Source organism: Gastrolobium bilobum, unplaced genomic scaffold, assembly GCF_033153095.1.
Source record: "Gastrolobium bilobum isolate Gb01-03AN ecotype WA unplaced genomic scaffold, APGP_CSIRO_Gbil_v1 utg8085, whole genome shotgun sequence".
Lineage (NCBI taxonomy): Eukaryota > Viridiplantae > Streptophyta > Magnoliopsida > Fabales > Fabaceae > Gastrolobium > Gastrolobium bilobum.
This window is the reverse complement of record NW_026899665.1, coordinates 780936-802131: the sequence shown is the minus strand read 5'-3', so window position 1 is coordinate 802131 and position 21196 is coordinate 780936. Positions and strand designations below refer to the sequence as shown.

At 30.8% G+C, this 21196-nt stretch overlaps 2 protein-coding genes across 3 annotated transcripts; both read left to right on the top strand.

Moving 5' to 3' along the window:
* Window positions 1–3191: 3191 nt before the first annotated feature.
* LOC133292483 (ammonium transporter 3 member 2-like) lies at window positions 3192–7521 on the top strand. Its single transcript, XM_061490899.1, has 3 exons — window positions 3192–3845; window positions 4498–4783; window positions 7013–7521. The coding sequence occupies exons 1-3, from the start codon at window positions 3192–3194 to the stop codon at window positions 7519–7521; spliced, it is 1449 nt and encodes a 482-aa protein (XP_061346883.1).
* Window positions 7522–15955: 8434 nt separating this feature from the next.
* Window positions 15956–20774, top strand: LOC133292486 (probable LRR receptor-like serine/threonine-protein kinase At5g63710). 2 transcript variants are annotated; one of them, XM_061490905.1, is made up of 11 exons: window positions 15956–16019; window positions 16326–16478; window positions 17020–17152; window positions 17287–17358; window positions 17809–17952; window positions 18279–18344; window positions 18450–18520; window positions 18670–18816; window positions 18912–19253; window positions 19556–19950; window positions 20193–20774. In XM_061490905.1, the coding sequence occupies exons 2-11, from the start codon at window positions 16370–16372 to the stop codon at window positions 20508–20510; spliced, it is 1797 nt and encodes a 598-aa protein (XP_061346889.1). In that variant the 5' UTR covers window positions 15956–16019; window positions 16326–16369; the 3' UTR covers window positions 20511–20774. The 2 variants fall into 2 exon arrangements, with proteins under 2 accessions (XP_061346889.1, XP_061346887.1); XM_061490903.1 differs by lacking the exon at window positions 15956–16019 and adding an exon at window positions 16067–16087.
* Window positions 20775–21196: the final 422 nt, after the last annotated feature.

Sequence of the window (21196 nt, the reverse complement as noted above, 5' to 3'; positions counted from 1 at the left end):
TCTGTATCCTTTGAATGGTGAAATATGTTGCTAAAAAGGGGCTCTTAGAGACAGTTGTATAGATCAAAGCTCTTGGAAGAGTCACTGGGTGTATATCTCAAGAATGACCGAGAGAAAGGGAATGTGTAAGGGTACATTCGTTCTGTATTTCAACAAAGTAACAACTCATAAAAGTGATGGATATAGTGTGTCTCTGTGAGAGAAGATGAATATATATAGGTGAGAAATATTCCCTAATTATAACAAAGAAAAAGTCATCGCCATTTGTCGAATACTTTAGTGTTGTGAGTGAGGGAACGCATTACAATGTATATTATGGTGAACTCTGTGTAAGAGAGTGAGAGATTGTAGAGTTCTATGATTTCATTATGGTATTGTTTGGTTCAGGATTTTGGTTTACTTCCCCATCTATCTGAGTTTGGTATTATAGGTTATCTTTGTTTGGTTCAAGAGAAATGAAAATTTCCCCAGCCAATTATGTTCCCCAGCCTTCCAAGTTCACGTGCAAAGAAGTAAACAAAACACTGTTCAATTTGTCCATTTGGAACGTGGTATTTGTGTTTAGATGGGTAAGTGGCCAAAAGTTATTTTTTTTGGTGACAAAGTTACCCTCCTCTGACTACGTCTTCTTTATCAAATATATGGCCAAAATTTCTATCCTTGCTTTCTTATAAGTTGTAAATGGAATGATTATTTTTGTCATTTCAACACATTTCCCTATCATTATTTTATCTTCAACTAAACAAAGACTCATAAAATTTAATCCAATTTTCCTGGTAAAGATTTAGACAACCAAACCACTTTTTTTTAACTTTCCTACTATATTCCTATTAATTGCATTTACCTAGTAAAAAAAAAAAAATCTCTTCAACCAAACACCCCTTATGAAAAAGTAGGGGAATGACCCCTTAATGGGCTTCTTAGGGCCAACCTATTATATTAAATTATGAGGTTGGTACAAAACAATTGTTATGTTAATTCATCAGAGTAATCTAAAATAAGAGATTTTGTTATCAATAGGTGAAGTATAAAATCTAAATAATAATAAGTAATTGGACTCTATTGATCTAAGTATTCATATGATCTTAACTTGATCTCTTACTAATTAATCATTAATACTTAAATTTCTAATAATTTTCCTTTCAAATTTGAAAAGCTAAAATAGAAAAGGCTTCCGTCCATAATAAGCCATGCAATTTTATTTTATTTTTGATAAATCCGAGGGCCGGAGCCTAACAAGAAAACAAAAATAAACACCTAAACTACTGAATGTTCAGCAAATGAGGCCTACCCAGTGCCACAATTTTCATGCAAAAATAATTTAATTACTTATTACTCATACTTAAATTTCAAAAATATTATAATAGACAATCTCCTTGCATGAATATATTTTGATCACGAGAATTTTGAATTAGAAAACATTTGAAAATAAAAATAATTAATTTCAATCATGAGAATGAAACTGGAATAAACCAGCAACAAGGGGCTCGTGCAAAAGCTAGACCATTCACAAGTCATATGCAATATTTGTCCTCTCCTATTAGTTACATGACTGGAAAGTTACGAATGCTTACATCATACAGCTACTTCATTTTTTATAATTTTTGAAAAATAAAATATAAAGAAACCATATATTGAAAGGTGTATTTTTTTATTTTTTTTTAAAAATAGAATACAATAAAAATAATGTACACGTACTTTAACAAATACTCTTCGTATGAATGTAAATAGGTTGGGTCAATTTAAACAATGGTTTACATAAATTAAATTTGGGAAAAGTGTTTGTCGTTTTAAATGACATAACATTCTGTCTTTTTAAGAGAGAAACAGATACAGAAAAAAAAATTATTTAAATTTTAAATTAAAAAAAAACACACATTTTCTCTCTCTCTCATGATTTCTATTTTTCTGTGTCTATCTCTCTCCTAAAATGACATAACTTATACCATTTAAAATGACAAACATTAAACTCAATAAATTTATGTAAAATATTTTAACCTTTGTTTAATAGGCTAAATTATAGACCTGATATGTATTATATTAAAAAATAAAAGACCTAGTTTAGTTTAGCTTTCAATACTTATTAAGAATTAAAATAATAAAATAAAATAATATTAATTTATTGATTAAAATTATATGAATAATTATTTTAGTTAAAATAAACTATATAATATAAGTAAATATGTAGCACAGTCTTGTAAAAATAGTCCTAGGTCTATTTTCTAAAAAGGTATTTTTTGAGGAAATAATATCTCATGCAACAGAGACAAAATAGTGGAGTCTATTATTATTTTTTAAATAATAGATCTCATTATCTTGTTTATCTGTTATATAAAATAATTATCTCATACAACATACACAAATTCTTATTTTTTAATGCATAAATTTGTTCCAGTTTATTAAATATATTATATGAGACCTAGCATAAGTCTTGCCGTAACTTTTGATAGGTTCCTTGACCATTTATACCCATCCATATTCATAAATCACATCATGCCAAGGTAAACTAGTACGACAACACGCTGCCTCTGTTTTCTTCTAATCACAATCTTCATTTGTCGTATCCTTCCAAATTCCAATTGTCAGCTTTTTCCGCTCACCATTTATTTTGGGAGCCTGTTTGATTTCTATTCTCAGTTTTTTAGTTTTTAAAATAAAAAAACAAAAAAACTTATTTGAAAAGAGTTGTTTTGAAAAATAAATCCCAAAATACAAGATTGTTTTTTAGTTTTAAAAATTAAAAAAGCAAAATAACTTAGAGATGTTTCCAAAAGTTATTTTCAATGATATTTTTATAAATAAATCTATTTTTTTTAATTTTAAATTATTTTACAGTGACAATTTTATAATTGTGAAACTTTATTAATGGCATTTTTATAAATAACTACAATTTTTTTATAACTTTAAAATTAAATATACTCAAACAAGTTTTATTGTTCTTTTACTTTCAAATTTATGAAAACAGTTTTTGGAAAAACAAAAGCACATTTAAACAGACACTCTTTTTCATTAGTTCCATAATATATTACCACAGAAAATTTAAACTCTTATATCATAGCAAATATTTAATAATTTTTCTACGTCAACGGCCATATAACACTATAAATAAGCGAGAAAAGAAGAACAAAATGATAACCTTTTGATTTAATTATCCCATGATATTTATTATCTACAATAAAATTTAACTAGTCATGGCTGCTCCTCCTTTGCCGGTAGCATATCAAGCAGGGACGAGTCTAGCAGTCCCAGATTGGTTGAACAAAGGAGACAACACATGGCAAATGGTAGCAGCAACCCTTGTGGGGATTCAAAGCATGCCAGGGTTGGTGATCCTTTATGGCAGCATCGTCAAGAAAAAATGGGCTGTGAACTCTGCTTTCATGGCTCTGTATGCATTTGCAGCAGTTATTATTTGTTGGGTTACTTGGGCTTACAAGATGTCCTTTGGGGAAAAGCTATTACCCTTTTGGGGAAAAGCTGGACCCGCTTTGGGTCAGAAGTTTCTCATAAACCAAGCAGGGTTACCGGCCACCTCTCATTATTTTCATAATGGTCAGCTTGAGACTGCTGAGATTGAACCCTATTATCCCATGGCTACTATGGTGTGGTTTCAGTGTGTTTTTGCTGCTATTGCTCTTGTTATCTTGGCTGGATCTGTTTTGGCTAGGATGAGTTTCATGGCTTGGATGATGTTTGTGCCTCTTTGGCTCACTTTCTCTTACACCATTGGTGCCTTTAGCTTGTGGGGTGGTGGCTTCTTGTTCCAATGGGGTGTTATGGACTACTCTGGTGGTTATGTCATTCATCTTTCTTCTGGTATTGCTGGCTTCACTGCTGCTTATTGGGTTAGTAATTGTGTTCTTCTAATAATTCCTCTTTCAATTTACTTTCCAACTTTTCACTTTTGTACTTTCAAACTTTGACTTAGAAAAGTTACAAGGCATGGTGTAACCACTAATTAGGCAGGCAGAATTTACAAAAGGGAAAAAGAATTCTAGGAGAATTTTTTTTTTTCTACCAGAAAAATATCGAATTATGTGTAATAATTTTTTTATTTTTTATTTTAATGGATGATAGGACTCATCACATTTTATGTCTATAATAGGAGAAATAATTCTCTTATAATATGAGAAGAAATAGACTCTAAATAAGATTAAATTATTATTGTTTGTACTAGCATGGAGGAAATCTTTGGGGGAAATTCCTTTTGTCCAAATGTATTGATGCGAATGCTTGAAATCCAAATATATTATTGTTCGTAATATTTGATTTAACATTTCAATAGGGAATTGTTTGATAATGTTTGTAATTTGTCAATCTCTCACTATCTAATAATTTTTTATGGTCAATCATCCCATGTTAATTTACTTGGGTAGTTGTCTTTGCTTTCACGTTTCAATCAAATGTGAATGTGAACCCTTTTTTTGTTGTTGTTGTTGATGTCATGTGTAATTTGAACGGTCAATCATCCTAGAACCTTTGTTTTTTTCGAAATAGGTGGGGCCAAGATCGAAGAAGGACAGAGAGAGATTCCCACCAAACAATGTGTTACTAACGTTGGCAGGGGCAGGGCTACTATGGCTAGGATGGGCAGGTTTCAACGGAGGAGATCCCTACGCGGCCAACACCGACTCCTCCATGGCGGTGCTTAACACCAACATCTGCGCCGCCACCAGCCTCCTCGTGTGGACGTGGCTAGACGTCATTTTCTTCAAGAAACCCTCAGTTATTGGAGCCGTTCAGGGAATGATCACTGGCCTCGTTTGCATCACTCCCGCTGCTGGTACGTAATCTTCCAACTTGCATCTATACTATTATTAATTCCCTTCTCTCATAGTACCATAGGTTTCTTTATATATAACGATAATATACATTGAATCTAATTCATAACCAGGAATCACCCTTTAATTTATAATTATTATTCTTGGGGTATGAAACCAACTTAGAGATTCCGATCTTGACTTTGGGATATCCCTCGAATCGAATACTTGATACTATGTACATCTAATTTTATTGACTAATTTCTTAAATTCTTTAATTTGTTTGATTGGTCTTCTCTTCCTTTATGGTGTGTCGGTTATGGAAAGAAAAATATGAAGCAAGAAATATTCAACTTTAGCGGAACCAAACTAACGTACTTATTATGCTATTGCTTTGTTAGAATTTGAATTCAAATCTAATGTATTATTTATTATATGATATTACAAATTTATAATTTCGACATAAAAGTTGTGGTCAGATTCCAACAACTTGATCACTTTAATCCAAATAGTGACGATAATGTATTCGAAATTCAAATTCGTTGTGTATATATACCTAATATTTTACATAAGGATCCATGTTTTCTTATGTTGCATGAAAACATGAGATAACAAAAGTAGAGACAAATCACATGTGGGTCCCACATTTTATATTAGAAAAGAAAAAAATAATTAATTGACACGGAAAACGAATTAGTGTAGGAAAACTTTTTACTCTCCTATTGCATAAGAGTATGATTTCCCTTTACATAATCGATGCGTCAAAATTTTAGGATTTATCTAATATCTAGAGTTATATGTGTGTGAGGATTCTTTTGATTCCGTTTTCCGAAAGAAAAAAAAAATGTCAACTTGCGATTCATTTTATACTAAGTTTTGTAGAACTATATCCATATATGAAATATTAATAAAGAGTCGTGCTATACAGCACGCATGTATTTTCACGAAAACCATCACGAACTGATATTTCAGCTAACAAATGCTTCCAGACAAAAATGAAAAAGAAAAATAAACGTTTTGACAGAAATCAGCTTCAACATTCGTGAGTTATTTTTTTAAATAACAGTTATAACATGTCTTTAACAATATATACCAGCAAGTATCTCTTGTATTTTATGGATATTTAAATTCAAGTAAAATTTAAAAGTATGAACTCATTTTTTTTTAAATTTTTTTGAAATTATAAGAGATGTATATTAAAATAGAAAAATTGTAAATTATAAAAAAAAATTCATAATCAATTCAAAAGAAGAGAAGTGAACAATGATATGTGCAATTTTTTATGAGAGAATAAATTAAAAAATTAAATCACTCTCAAGATAGTGTACACTAATTTAATATATATGAGCAAAACAACTGAAATTTTGAGAGAAAGATCAACCTTCAATGTAAAATAAAATAAAATACGATTAATTAATTTTAGAATATAAGAAGCTGAAATTTGAAAAAAAAAAATTAATGTAAAAAGAAAATTTTAAAATATCAAAATTTTTAAAAACAAAAAAATAAAGAACGGTGAAACTACGTGTCCTGAAGAGGAAGATAGTACAATAAGAAATTGTCTCAATTTCAAGAGTAAAAACACTATTTTATTATATAAGAGTGGATGCATCGGGGAGGGGGCTGAGCATTTAGCCATCACTGTTCCCCCGCACTCCGAATTAGTCCCATAGCCGGCTCAAAGAGTCGAAGTTCGTGGGGATACCGGAGGGAGCCAACTCGTCTTAAAGAGATAATTAGGGTTGGGTAACTCAAAAAAAAAAAGAGTGGATGCATCTAATCTTGATGTCTTGTTATTAATTAATTACATATTTTCATCATTAAATCATGTATTGTTATATTTTCAAAGAATATTAAGTTTTCAGATAGTTATTATTACAATAAAACTCTTTAAACTGACATTGATCAAAATTAAAATCATTAGCGATTGCATAAAATAAACATATATAACCATGATTCAATCAGTCTTGGTACCAAACTATATTCTTCATTTGTAGATCAAATATATTGGCTAGCTAAGTGGTTTGGAAATGGATTCTCTTATGTTATAATGTGAAATTTTTGTATTTATCTTTTTTTTATTAATAATAATTGGACCTCACCTATATAATGCGTATGGAGAGAGAGATAGAAACAAATTTTACATGACCAGGTAATCTGAAATTTTAACATGAAAAGATTCACTCCGAGCTAGTTTAGAAGTAATTGGTTCATAATAATCATGCATATATGTTGGTGTTCTTTCTGAATAGGTTTGATTCAAGGATGGGCTGCAATAGTGATGGGAGTTCTTTCAGGGAGTGTGCCATGGTTCAGCATGATGGTATTAGGGAAGAAGTTAGCATTGTTTCAAATGGTTGATGACACACTTGCTGTGTTCCACACTCATGCTGTGGCTGGCCTTCTTGGTGGTATACTCACTGGCCTTTTCGCTGAGCCTCGTTTAAGTGCACTCTTTCTTCCTGTCACCAATTCCCAAGGAGCAATCTATGGAGGCCCTGGTGGTGTCCAAATCCTTAAACAAATCGTTGGAGGTTTATTTATCATTGGATGGAACATCGTTGTCACTTCAATTATTTGTGTTGCTATAGGTTTAATCGTTCCACTTAGAATGACAGATGATGAGTTGTTGATTGGGGATGACGCGGTTCATGGGGAAGAAGCTTATGCACTGTGGGGTGATGGAGAGAAACTTAGTATCTACAAAGATGATACTACTCACCATGGAATGGCATCAAGTGGTGCAACTCAAGTGGTCTAGATGATGACAAAACAATGAAGGTGGAAATTAAGATTGAGGGTTTATAGTTGTTGAATTGATTCTTTATTGTTTTCATGGACACTATATACCCAGTGCAGTGCAGTTTATATGTGTGTGTGTGTGTCATTTCATACTGTTTCTTTCTAATGAGGATGTAAAACCCGCAATCCTTAGAGGAAAAAAAAGAAATCTGATTTGTTTTGTGCCTTTTGTTTATGAATATATTATAGTTATACTTTCTGAAATTTATTTTTTATTATTAGATTAAAATTGAATTAACAATTCTTAATTAATGTTATTTTATATTATTGTTGATTTAATTTTAATTTAATGATGAGATGAATTATTATAAAAAAATATGAGAAAAAAAACTATAAATATAACCTCCTCGTGTATATTTGCGAATTGCGATGTTATTTTTGTATTATCATTGTCATTTTGTGACTTCTTCATGTGGAGTGTTAACTACAACATGGCTATCCCCGGCTATAAATGTATAAAGTTAGTAGTTACATTCGAAGTTGATAAGCGTCGGAGATGAAATTTGGGGATCTATTATTTTCGCTTATGTAGAAATTTGACTTCGTAATGCACTTTATTTATTAATTTTTCTATTTATATTTTGGTATTAAATGCATGTGATATATGTGATGCTATATATATCAATCTCTGATTGAGTCTAGAATTAATTTATTTGGTGTATTTTTTCTGATGAAAATGAAAACAAAACCTGGGATTTATTTATTTCTTCTTTCAGATTTTCGCATTTAGTCATATCATTAACACGAGATTAATTTGATTCAAACTGAAACTAATTTTTATCTTATTACTCATTTATATAGGATGAGATTTTCTCAACTGGCCAAGTAAATTCAAGTAGAAGAATATTAGCAACATACTCCTTTCAACATATTATTTTATTGGGTGAATTTTATGTAAATTTCACTAAAAAACAATAAACTTATATATGTTATATATTGAACCTCACATAAAATTTATCTAATAATAAAATATATTGAAAAAAAAGTACGGTTACACTATGGTACAAACCAAAGTAAACGGGCCTCACCAATTACATGCAATTTGGGAGGAGCCAGGGAAGGCAGCCCATGTCATAGCAATTCTGTTTAGTGGCCCATAATTTATTGTGTTCATCATCTCATCTAATTCCACTGTCTTTTTCTTTGTGGGAGTGGCTGTCATTCCACCCTACAGAAGTAATAAAATATGGATGTGATCTGAGTAAGGGAGTAAATGGGTTGGGCAGGGCTAGACTTTGGCTTAAATAGGCTAAGTCTGTGTTAAAAAACAATAGGTATGACCTGGCCTATTGGCCTATGTAGGCTTCACACTTAAATATTCAAGTCTGGCATTCCTATATTTAAAAAATAAAAATCTTGGTCTAGGCCTGTTAGTCTGTTTAAGCCTATTAAATATTCAACAATTAAATGAATAACTAAAATAATATTATTTTACTATTCAAAATTATTAAATAAGAGGTAGGATCCTTTGACACCAGTGTCAAATTTCAAATTTGACACCTCATCTTATAGCCGTGAGATAAAAAAAGATCAATGGAGTCACATGCTTACAAATCAGAGTCGTTAATCTTTTTTGATCTAACGGCTAGAAGATGAGGTGTCAAAGGATCCTACCTCATTAAATAATAATTCTATTTATTATATTTTAAATGAATAATATGATACAAGCCGGCCTGTGGGCTTAGAGACCCGGCATGTACAAAAAAAAAGCCTATGGCCTGTTTGCTAAATAGGTTTTTTTAAAAGCCTACGCCTATTCTATTTTACTACTTATAATAGGCCAAACCTGACCTAATATAGGCTAGACCGTAGACCTCTGTAGGCCGGCCTAGCCCATTTACACCCCTAGATGTGAGGAACTTCGTCCAATGTCATTAAAGCCCACGGGTCAATCCGTAAAATCTTATATTTAGTTTTAGGGAATTACATTGATTATTTAACATGACACAAAAAAGTTTCCTACACATATAATATTTTGTGGGGTCCACACTTTTTGAAACAAAAAAAAATAAAATCAAGGCACGCAAAACGAATCTCTATAATATTACACAATCACTTTTCCTATAACATAACTCTTCTAAAACCATTAATTTTAATGGCTATTTGGCTCCGCAGGTTTTTTGCCATAATCAGTGAATTAGGACATAGTAAAAGGATAATTGTACTCTTATATGATAGCAAATTTTTTTTTGTCTCCTACACACTTAAGTTGAAGTGGAACCCAATACGAACGAGAAGAAAAAAATAACACAAGTATCGATGTATGAACAGAACATAAAAAAAGTTTCTGTTGCATAAGACTAACATTTCCCAATAGGTTAACCCATTTTGACATGTCTAGGCCTGTCAATGGATGCTTTGTGATCCACTCATTATCTCTCTCATGCTGCCCTAATTGGTAAGTTTATTAATTTTGAGTATTTAGGGATAAAAACACTTTATATTTAATGGTATGTTGACTTCTGCAGTTGGAGTTGTTAACCACATAAGTATTTCAGACTTTACGATTGTTGAATCCGCGCCCCCCCTCATGAGTGGTACTTTGAAGGGATTAATTGATAAATATAAGTTATTGGTGTTTATTTTTGTATTTTAATTCATTAAACAATTCATATTTAATTTATTGTAATTAAAATTATAATAGGTTTGGAAAGCTGATAGGTCAAGTCACAATTTTTATTATTAAAAGAAAAAATAGGTTAAGTCAAAACTATAATTTAACCTTAATTATATTAACAAGTGAAGTCAAAATCGAAATATTCTCCATCAACATGACCTATTTAGTCCCTTTTTTTACATTTGTGTAATGACATCTATATAGGAGTAAAATTCTTATATCAATTTTAACTTTTTTAATTAGTTTTTTTTCCTTAAAACACATTGAACTAAAAAAACCTAGTAGTACAATTAGCACATGATTTTATAATTAAAATTAATTATTATAATTGTAGTTTAAAATTAATTAAAATTTAAATTAGCATAAGAGTGAAATTAAAGTATTACTTTTGTAGTTTAACTTAGCTATTTAATAAAATTATTTTGAGAAAAAAATAAATAAAATAAAATTAAGAAGGGACAATAGACAAATAAAAATAACAATAGACACTCCCGAAACTAACATACAACGCTTAGGAGCTGCTACATACTTATTAAACTAATTTTACTTGTAAATATTAGTAGTTTAATAATTTATTAAATATTTATTAATTATAAATTCTCATAATATATATTTAACAGTCACTAATTATAAATTTCTAATAAGTAAGAAATAGGAAATTTCTTTTACAAAAAATAAATAAATTAAAGAAATAGGAAATATCGGATGTTTCTTTTTTTGGTGTGGGATTTCGGATGTTTTTAATCCTGACAAAATAATCAACATTACTGTAATTACAATTATCACTATTATCTCTCACCAATTTTTTTTTTTTTTCGGAGTTACCCAACCTTAATTATCTCTTTTAGATGAGTTGGCTCCCTTCGGTATCCCCACGAGCTTCGACTCTTTTGAGCCGGCTATGGAACTAATCCGGAGTGCGGGGGAAACTAAAAAATCTTATTGATATTAGTTAAAATTGGGTCTTTATTTTCTTCATTTATATATATATATATAACATACATCGGTGTTAGAATAAAAAATCTTACCCCAAATATTAATCGTTTATTTCCGTATATCTAATAGTTATAATTTATTGAGGATTAATAATTAATTAATTATCTTGTATTATTTCTTTTTTTTTTCTTTTAGTTTCATATATATTCTATAATATAGAATAGAATATGAAAAAAAATTCTATAGAATAAGAATAAAATACGAATATTTAATTAAATAAAAAATATAATATATAGAGAATAAAACCATGGTATTAGCATCTAAGGGTGGGAAAATGAAAACCGGAATAAGTGTCCACTTCTATACATTCCGCATTCCAACTTTTTGATTTTTCAATTTTTGAGAAGTATTTTGCTAATTATTTTGTTATCTGTCTAGTGTCTAGTCAGGCCAAGGTGTCTTTTAGCAGCTGGTATTATATAATAAGGCTTTAGATATTTATTGTAATTAAAGTATTAAACTATAAAATAATAAAAGACTTATGGCAGAGACAAGAAAACTTGGATTTCACAGACAAAATGCTTTTAATAAAATAATTACGCATTTATTACAGTTTTAAGAATAATTATGGATCTATTGTATAATGTGACACCCCTTTTGGTGACGCCCCATTGAGGCGTCTCACCCTAAGGGGAGACGCCCCAATGGGGCGTCACTCATTAGGTGTTGACACGTGTCATTTTTTTTTTCAAAAAAATAATAATTTAATCATAAAACTTTTAAAGGCCATAACTTTTGACTCGGGTATCCAAATCAGATAATTTTTTTTTTGATTCCACAAAACTTTTCGAGATCTACGCAATGACATTAATCATGGTATTATAATTTGCAAGAATAGTATTATAAGAGCGGTTAAATCCAAAAGCCTCCGAGTTCTAGGTTTGTGATTTAATATAAAAAATAAATAAAATTTTGATTTGTAATTTAATTTTTTTTATAAATTTTTTTATTATAACAAAAATTTGGTCTGTGATTTAAATTAAAATTAAAAATAAAAATTATTATTAATAAGAAAAACAAAATAAAGATTTGATTTGTGATTTCAACTAAAAAATCAATTTGAAAAATCTGTAAAAACAAAGGAAATAATTAAATAAATATTCTAAATCTCTTAGGAAAAAGGATATTATTTATGAAATTAATGATTAATGCTATAAGCTTCTGGGTTATTACTCGTGGTCTGAAATTAATGATGATTTATAAATGTTTTTCAAAAATAAAATTCCCTAAATTAGGCGTGATTGCCTCTTGATTGAAACCCAATTTAGACGTAATTGGTGACGTGTCAGGTGAAGAAGGATATTATTTTTGAAATTAATGATTAATGCTATAAGCTTCTAGGTTATTAATCGTGGTCTGAAATTAATGATGGCTTACGAATGTTTTTCAAAAATAAAATTACCTAAATTAGGCGTGAGTTCCTCTTGATTGAAACCCAATTTAGACCTGATTGGTGACGTGTCAGATGTTGACATGTGTTGACACGTGTCACATTTTTTAACTCAGAAGCCTCTGAGTTCTGCGTTTGTGATTTAGTATAAAAAATAAATCAAGATTTGATGTGTGATTTAAATTAAAAAAATAAATTTTTTATCTTTATTATAAAAAAAATTTAGTTTGTGATTTAAAATAAAAAATCAATTTGAAAAATCTGTATTAATAAAAGAAATAATTAAATAAATATTCTGAATCTCTAAGGAAGGAGGATTACCTGATTTAAATTAAAATTATGTATGTCAGAAATAAAATATATCAAATGAGATGTCATTGCGTAGATCTCTAAAAGTTATGTGGAATCAAAAAAGAATTACCTGATTTGGATACCCGAGTCAAAAGTTATGGCCTTCAAAAGCTTTATGATTAAATTAATTGTTTTTTGAAAAAAAAAATGACATGTGTCAACACATGATGAGTGACGCCCAGTTGGAGCGTCTCCCCTTAGGGTGAGACGCCTCAATGGGGGGTGACATGTGACGCCCAAAAGGAGCGTCACATTGTGCAATAGATTTGTAATTAATCTCAAAACTGTAATAAATGCGTAATTATTTTATTAAAAAATATTAAATTAATTTTTTTTTGCGATCTCACACGGAACCTGATAAACCAAACTAAACAAAACGTTTTACGATGCAAGAAGATTGAATGTCCCTCCAAACCAAATTAAACTAGACATTAATGGAGGATTATCCAATTCAACAAAGACCTATCCATCTCGGTGTTTTTATTTATTTATTTCAATCCTGTATTTTGTTAAATTTTCAAAATAAATACGTATATTATTAGGAGAAATAATTTCTGTATTTATTACAAAAATTATATTCCCTGCCACTCATAACAAAAGAGAAAGAGAAAAATTAATAAAGAGAGAGAAAAGATAAATATAATGGGATCCCATTACTTTTTTATTATCAGTGGTAAAAAAATAATTTCTGCAATAAATGTAGAAATCATTTCTCCATGATATTATTATTACCGTCCCCTTTCTGGTAAAAAAGAAGAAGAGGTAAGCTAACATGTTTGCACTTTGGTTGTTTGGATTTTCCAATACAGACAAAGTGCAACAATAAACAATAATATAAATATATATATGGGATAAGATATTATGACAACTAAATAATGTTACTACCAATATTATTACCACTTCTTAACCGTTGATTTCCGGCAATCAACGATTATCATTTTTCAAATCAAACTTATTAATTAATTATTAATTCGCAATAAATAATAACCGTTGATTGACAGAAATCAACGGTTAAGATGTGGTAGTAACATTATATGGTTGTCACAATATCATATCCATATATATGTATACAGGGGTAAACATTTTTACAGCCACTTTAGATAAGGTTATTTACAGTCACCATTTTTAACTATGTTCTCCGGAGAACATAGATGTAATATTAAAGTTGTTTTTTTCTCTCCTCAGTTACTTTTCAGAACTTGTTTGCTGACGTGTGAGAAAAAAAAATCAACTTTAATGTTATAATTATGTTCTCCCGGAAGAACATAGTTCAAAATGGTGACCGTAAATAACCTTAACTAAAGTAACTCTAGAAATATTTTTTTCATATATATATATATATATATATATATCCTTCTCCTTTGCAAATTTCCTTCTCTCTGTTGTTTGTCGCCAAAATATCCAACAACCGCACAGCACAGCAATGGCTATAGCTTTGTTCATCACTCCCATTGCCAATAATAGCACCAAGAACTGCCACGTGAAACATGTTTCAAAGCCACCACCTCTCACATTATGGTTGCGTCAAATAGATCATGCTTGAGTAACCATCAACTTTTTGTGTTATTATCTATTTGAGACCAAAATGGGCTTAAAAAATTATGTATTTTTTAAAAGTAAGAGTTACTTTATGTTTGGATCAGCATTTAAAAATAATTTTTAAGTAAAAAATAGTTTTTTTATGAAAAATGTATTTCTTATATTATATTTGATAAAATTATCTCATATAACATATAAAAAATGGATGAAACTCATTTTTTTTCTTTCTCTTTTTCTTAATGGGCTTACCCACTTTTTTGTTTGTTGCAATATCTCGTATAATATGAGAAATATATTTTCCTTTTTTTTATTGAAAGTTAAAAATATTGGTTTCAAAAAAAGATATTTTTTCCCTAAAATTACATCTAAATACATACATACAGTGAAAAATACTTATTTTAAAAAACTTAAATGATTTTAGGAAAAAATGTGTGTCATGTTAAAAGATGTAAAATTATGTCATTTTAAGATAAAGAAAGAGATAGATAAGAGAGGTGAGAGAATTGATAAAAAATAAAATAAAAGTGTGGATCTCACCTCTTTGTGAAAGTGAAATGATATAAGTTATGTCATTTAAAAGGATAAATATTTTTTCTATTATTTTAACCGTTAAACAACGGGATCATTTTTTTAGTAACGACTACAGATCTTTCTTTTTGGCAGTAGACACTGAAAAATAGGACTCAATGATTTTTTATTTTTTTTAAAATAAAATATCAAGATCCAACATCATAACCTGAAATTGTTATATATTGCTGCAGAAGCTTTTTTCTACACCTTCAGAAAAAGTATATTTCCCTCAAACAACATGCATAATTTTTTCTTTTTATGTGTTGTCAATAATTTTCAACGAATCAAAACAACCCACTATCTGGTATGCGTGTGCTTCACACATGATGCCATAATTATCCACAACACAATTCATTATCCTCTAAACTTTAGTGAGTCTTCGCCTTCCTTAATGGTGCCTTTTAAAATCTAAAGTGGTTCTTTTCTTTCTTTTTTGCCTTTAAAAAGAAAAAAAGAAAAAAGAAATTGAAAGAGGCGGGGTCATAAAATTAGGAGAATATAATATGAAATCATTTTTAGTGGAAACTTCATTTGTGCCACACACAGCTCAGCACAAAGATGAGAGAATGAGATATATGCCTTTCACTCACTAGTCACTTGGAGTTGGAGCACTTTGATCAAATTGTTTTAAAAGATAGATAAAAGGGGTGATCAACACTGCGATTATTATCAACATTCAACAAAGTGAAATACGAGTTTAGTGGGATTCTCATTCTCTTCCCACCACTGACATTACCAACACACAACCAACTAGCTCTTCTATTCTATCCTTTCCCATTGGCCTCTTAATATATTCTTTTTTATTTATTTATTTAATTTATTATTATTATTATTTATTATTATTATTATTTTGGTTCACACATTATACATATTTATTTACTTAAAAAAATAGTCCTCGTTGTTTCCCCTTTAAGCCTTGTTGCTCATTGCCACGTGGGTCCCTTGCACTACACCATCACTTGATGTTGATACTCATCATTGTGACAACAATAAAGTTAGTTCTCTTCCTTCATTTGCTTCTCTCCTATCAGTGTTCATGGTGTTATGCAGCGCGCCAAAATAGTATGTATAATACACTACACCTCGTTTTTGTTTGGAACAAATGTTCTGTTTTGGTTTCTTAAAACTGTTATGCATGACTTTGTTGCTGTTGTGAACTTGTATATCCAGCTATAACATTGTTTATATATGTATTCATGGGAATAATATTTTTGCATAATTTTATTATTATAATTTGTTAAAATGTTATTAAATTGTTTCTCTTTGGTCATTTTTTCTTCCCCTTGAAAATTTTGGAAAGGTACTCGACCAGGTGAATTCTCCTTCGAGATCAAAGAGGTTTATATGTTTCCCCCAAGTTTTAGCAGGGGTCCTCTCAAAATATTGACGAGGTGGCTCATATTCCTTAGTGTCTTGAAACTCAGTTATGCAATCAAAGATCCTGATGTAGAAGGTGTGTTCAAATTTTCTGTTATACCTTTCTCACCAGAAGCATATATATATATTGTTTGAATTTAATTTTAATTCCCTGTGTTACCGGGTAATGAATTTTAAGCTTTCAATGAATCGTATGATCATACATGTTTGAAAAAACCGTTTAAAGCCTTCACTGCAAGTGAAAAACATTAGTTATTATAAATAATGATGTAGCACTGTCTTGTTATAGTTAAGTGTAAAGACTTATTTATCAGTATAAAATTTTTAATGCTGATAGAGGATCAAATTTAAAATATTGTTTTGCGCTTGAGTTTTGGTACCGAACTTTGATAAATTTGACATTTAGGATCACTCTCGTGTTGCTCTATTCTCATCAGTGATATACATGTTATGTTATAAGCTAGATTGTTGCTACTTTTGTTTCCTTAAACCATTTTTTGACCATGTTATTCTCTGGTTCGTTATCGTGCATAACTTTAACCCCCATGTGACAATTTTCTTTAATTTTATTAACACTCTTAATTGAATCATTCTGAACTATTTTGGCTAATATCCAGGCGAAGCTCTGCTTGATTTTTTGACGGACCTCAATGATTCCAATAAACGAATAACAGACTGGGATAGTCATTTAGTGAGTCCGTGCTTCAGTTGGTCTCATGTCACTTGTAGAAACGGACATGTCATATCTCTGTAAGTTCATCCACATAGAATGTACAAAATGCTCCTGACTCTTATTTTCATCATTTTCTCTATCCTTTTTATGTTGCCCTTCGACTTTTTAAGGTTTGCAGTAATTTAGCATGACAATGCTAATCAATCTGCAGGACTCTGGCTTCGATTGGATTTTCTGGAACACTTTCTCCCTCAATTGCCAAATTGAAATATTTGGTTAGCTTGTAAGTTGTCATCTTGATAAGTTGACATTTATCATAATTTATTTTAAGTAAATTTTCCCAGAATTAGGAGTATGGTACCATAAAAATTTAGTTAGTTTTTGGATTCTGCTTTTTAAATCTACATTGCATTCGACAAATGCATTATTGCATGTTGGAATCCTCATTCTCTATTAAAAACTTGAAAAGTCATGCTCTGAATATACAATATTCATTCATTTTGGGTTTATCCCAAATAATCATTTTACTATGAATAATTTTTGTCTTTGAAGATTCATCCTCAATCTGTTAGGCAAATCAACTCATATAATTGAAGATTATATAGAATCAAATGTAAAATATATCCCAGGTCTTTGGTTTAGTGAAGAGAATAACTAGTGATGTGGTTTTTTCCTTACATGATAGTGACCTGCCTGCCAGCTTGTCTTAACTATACTCTTCATGATCATGCAGGGAATTGCAGAATAACAATCTTTCAGGCTCTTTACCTGATTACATTGCCAACTTGACAAACCTACAATATCTAAATCTTGCTGACAATAATTTTGATGGTTCTATACCAGCTACATGGGGTCAACTTTCCAGTCTAAAGCATCTGTAAGGCTTCACTTTCCATTTCTTAGGTGATGTGTGTATTAAAAATGATAAAAAAAAAGCTTCTTGGAGGAATAAACAGTATATAATTGAAAGTGATGACCTCATGTGTGATTCAGTGTGTTGAGAGGGAACCCTTATCTGATAATGTTCCTGATGCAATTGCAAATCTTAGAGGGTAGGCAAAACGGTTAAAATTTGTATTCTAGAGACAATTTTTATCTTCCTGATTTTGGTTACTACTTCATTTCTTGAAAGTTTTTGGTGCTTTCCCTATTCTACTACTTTGATCTTGAATGTTATAATTGATTTATGTTTTCTTTTGACAGGGACCTTTCATCTAATGGTCTTACTGGAAGTATCCCAAAGCAACTCCTTTCAGTTCCATTGTTTAAGTAAATTTTATTAGAACTTCATATTCACTTTAGTATTTTCATTTTGTAACAAATATTTCTGTATACTCTTAATTTATGGATTATTTTTTGCATTATTACTTTCAGCTTTTCAGATACGCACCTTCATTGTGGCTCTAGCTTCGAGCAGCCTTGTGTTTCTAAATCTGAACATCCAGGTTTGATTGTATAAACAAACCAAAAAAATAGACGTATGTAATTGTTTTTTTGGTACATATGAAGATAATGTAATTTAGCTTGACGAACATGGGCTACCAAAAAAAAAAAAAGATAGCTATAGCTACCTAAGGTTTACCTCTTCCTGCAGCTTCAACCAACAAAACAAAACTTGCAAAGGTTGTCCGTATTGCAAGTTGTGGTGCACTTGCACTTTTGTGTCTTGGGGCTATCTTTACATGTATACACCACCAAATAATATACAGACACAGAATGGATGTCTTTGTTGATGTTTTAGGTAATTTTTCCTTTCTTGTAAAGATCTTTGAGAGTAACGCATAGTCTATACTTTATAAAACTCCTTTGGAAAGTAATATCTGATAAATTTTACAGGGGTAGACGAGAGCAAAGTTTCTTTTGGGCAATTGAGAAGATTTTCTTGGCGTGAACTGCAACTTGCTACTAAAAATTTCAGTGAAAGCAATGTAATTGGCCAGGGTGGATTTGGAAAAGTGTACAAAGGAGTACTCTCAGATAATACAAAAGTTGCTGTGAAACGCCTCACTGATTATCCTAATCCTGTTGGAGAGGCTGCATTCGAGAGAGAAGTTCAATTTATAAGTGTTGCAGTTCATAGAAACCTCCTAAGACTAATTGGGTTCTGTACAACGTCAAATGAAAGAATCCTGGTATATCCTTTCATGGAAAATCTAAGCGTAGCATATCGATTGAGAGGTAACAGTGATAACTTCTTCCATCTTTTGTTCTTCCTTTAATGCTTAGACTAGATTGCAGTTTTTAACATTTTGATCAAGCTTCAAACTTCAGTTTCAGTCTTAAACAAGTCAAAATCTTTGAGAACATAACATGTATGTACTATTTTTATTTTTAAAATACAATTTGAAGGGACATACAAATATAAAGACATATCAATAGTCCATAGTGAAACTATGAGAAATAAGGGAATTGGTTATCTGATCCATTTGTTTCCCAGCTTTGTGCTAATTGTCTAACATTATTTCTCTATGCTGCCTTAGATTTAAAACCTGATGAGAAAGGCTTGGACTGGCCAACAAGGAAACACATCGCTTTTGGTACAGCCCATGGTTTGGAGTATCTACATGAGCAATGCAATCCTAAGATAATACATCGTGATCTGAAGGCTGCAAATATCCTACTAGATGATGAGTTTGAAGCTGTTCTTGGCGATTTTGGGCTAGCCAAGCTGGTTGATGCATGGAAGACTCATGTTACCACTCAAGTGCGGGGCACAATGGGTCATATTGCCCCAGAATATTTGTCCACTGGAATAGCAACAGAAAAGACAGATGTTTTTGGATATGGCATAACACTTCTTGAACTAGTAACTGGTCAGCGTGCAATAGACCTCTCTAGGCTTGAAGAGGAGGAGGATGTTCTTCTGATTGATCATGTAACATTTTCTATCTCCTTCACCCATTACTTGATTATGTAATACATATTAAATTCCATGCACTATCATTGTCTTTTCTTGCTCTAACCCCTGAAAATCTTTTTTTTTTTTTTTTTTTCATTTTTGTACTCTTTAATTGGTAATTGGTTGTTTCTCTTTGTCCTTTTAGCTTTTGTAATAATATATTTTTCAAGATGTGATGTTAATTTATATTGATGAATCATTGAATGTTCTATAAACAGGTAAAAAAGTTACAGAAAGAAAATAGGCTGGAGGACATTGTGGATAGAAATTTGGAGACTTATGATCCCAAAGAAGTTGAGACCATTCTTCAGGTTGCATTGCTTTGCACCCAAAGCTTTCCTGAGGATCGTCCAACCATGTCAGAAGTAGTAAAAATGCTGCAGGGAGTGGGTTTGGCAGATAGATGGGCTTGCTGGAAGCAACTTGTAGAAGCTGGGACTCAAGAACAAGAATTAGCAGTCATGACTCACCAATTTGTTTGGAATGATGAATCTACAGTTGACCAAGAAGCTATACAGCTTTCAAGAGCAAGATAGGCAGAGATGAGAGTCAATTTTGAAATGTGGTTGCTTGTTATCATAGAATACATATATATACTTTACTATTCTTAAAGAAAAGGGCTTAAGTGCCTTAAAAGTCTGTGTTATTTAGCGTTGGATATACAATGAAAAAGAAAGGAATGAGAGGGTTTGGCACAGACAATTTGTTGTATTTGAATAGAGGCGAAAATTCTGGTTGCAATATGTGTAACATAACTACATGTACCTTTTGTAACCTTGGATAAGTCTTCTTCTTGTAATTGCCATGATCCTTCTTTGTAGTTTCCTTCCTTGTTTTTGGTTTTCATGGCAAATTGCGAAGCAGTGAAGGCCCATTTTATTTTTTTATTTTTTTTAATATAAAGGCCCATTTTATTAATCTTCTCGATTTTATTAAAGGTGGTAACTCTTATCTTATTTTTTGGAAAAGAAAATCAATTTTACTTTGAAAAACTATTTTTTTTTTAGAGATAGGTTATTCTGCTTACTCTTAATTTGCCTATCTCTTTCAATACTGTTATATCATTCAACGAATTAATTTTGCTATTTTTTATTTTTATTTTTGTGAGGACTTGGCATCCTAAGTCCTAACTCATTCTCCCGTATCTAGTCCCATCTCCGAAGCCAAGCACAACTCTAGAGATGCTTATGGGTAAGCTTAGGGCTGTGCGCCCGTGAATATA

What these genes read in the sequence shown, in the direction of transcription:
- LOC133292483 (XM_061490899.1), top strand. Translation starts at nt 3,192, where the DNA reads ATGGCTGCTCCTCCTTTGCCGGTAGCATATCAAGCAGGGACGAGTCTA. An exon ending in GCTTCACTGCTGCTTATTGG is followed by an intron (nt 3,846 to 4,497) that starts GTTAGTAATTGT and finishes TTTTCGAAATAG; the next exon opens with GTGGGGCCAAGATCGAAGAA. An exon ending in TTGCATCACTCCCGCTGCTG is followed by an intron (nt 4,784 to 7,012) that starts GTACGTAATCTT and finishes CTTTCTGAATAG; the next exon opens with GTTTGATTCAAGGATGGGCT.
- LOC133292486 (XM_061490905.1), top strand. Translation starts at nt 16,370, where the DNA reads ATGTTTCCCCCAAGTTTTAGCAGGGGTCCTCTCAAAATATTGACGAGG. An exon ending in TGTCTTTGTTGATGTTTTAG is followed by an intron (nt 18,817 to 18,911) that starts GTAATTTTTCCT and finishes TAAATTTTACAG; the next exon opens with GGGTAGACGAGAGCAAAGTT. An exon ending in CGTAGCATATCGATTGAGAG is followed by an intron (nt 19,254 to 19,555) that starts GTAACAGTGATA and finishes ATGCTGCCTTAG; the next exon opens with ATTTAAAACCTGATGAGAAA.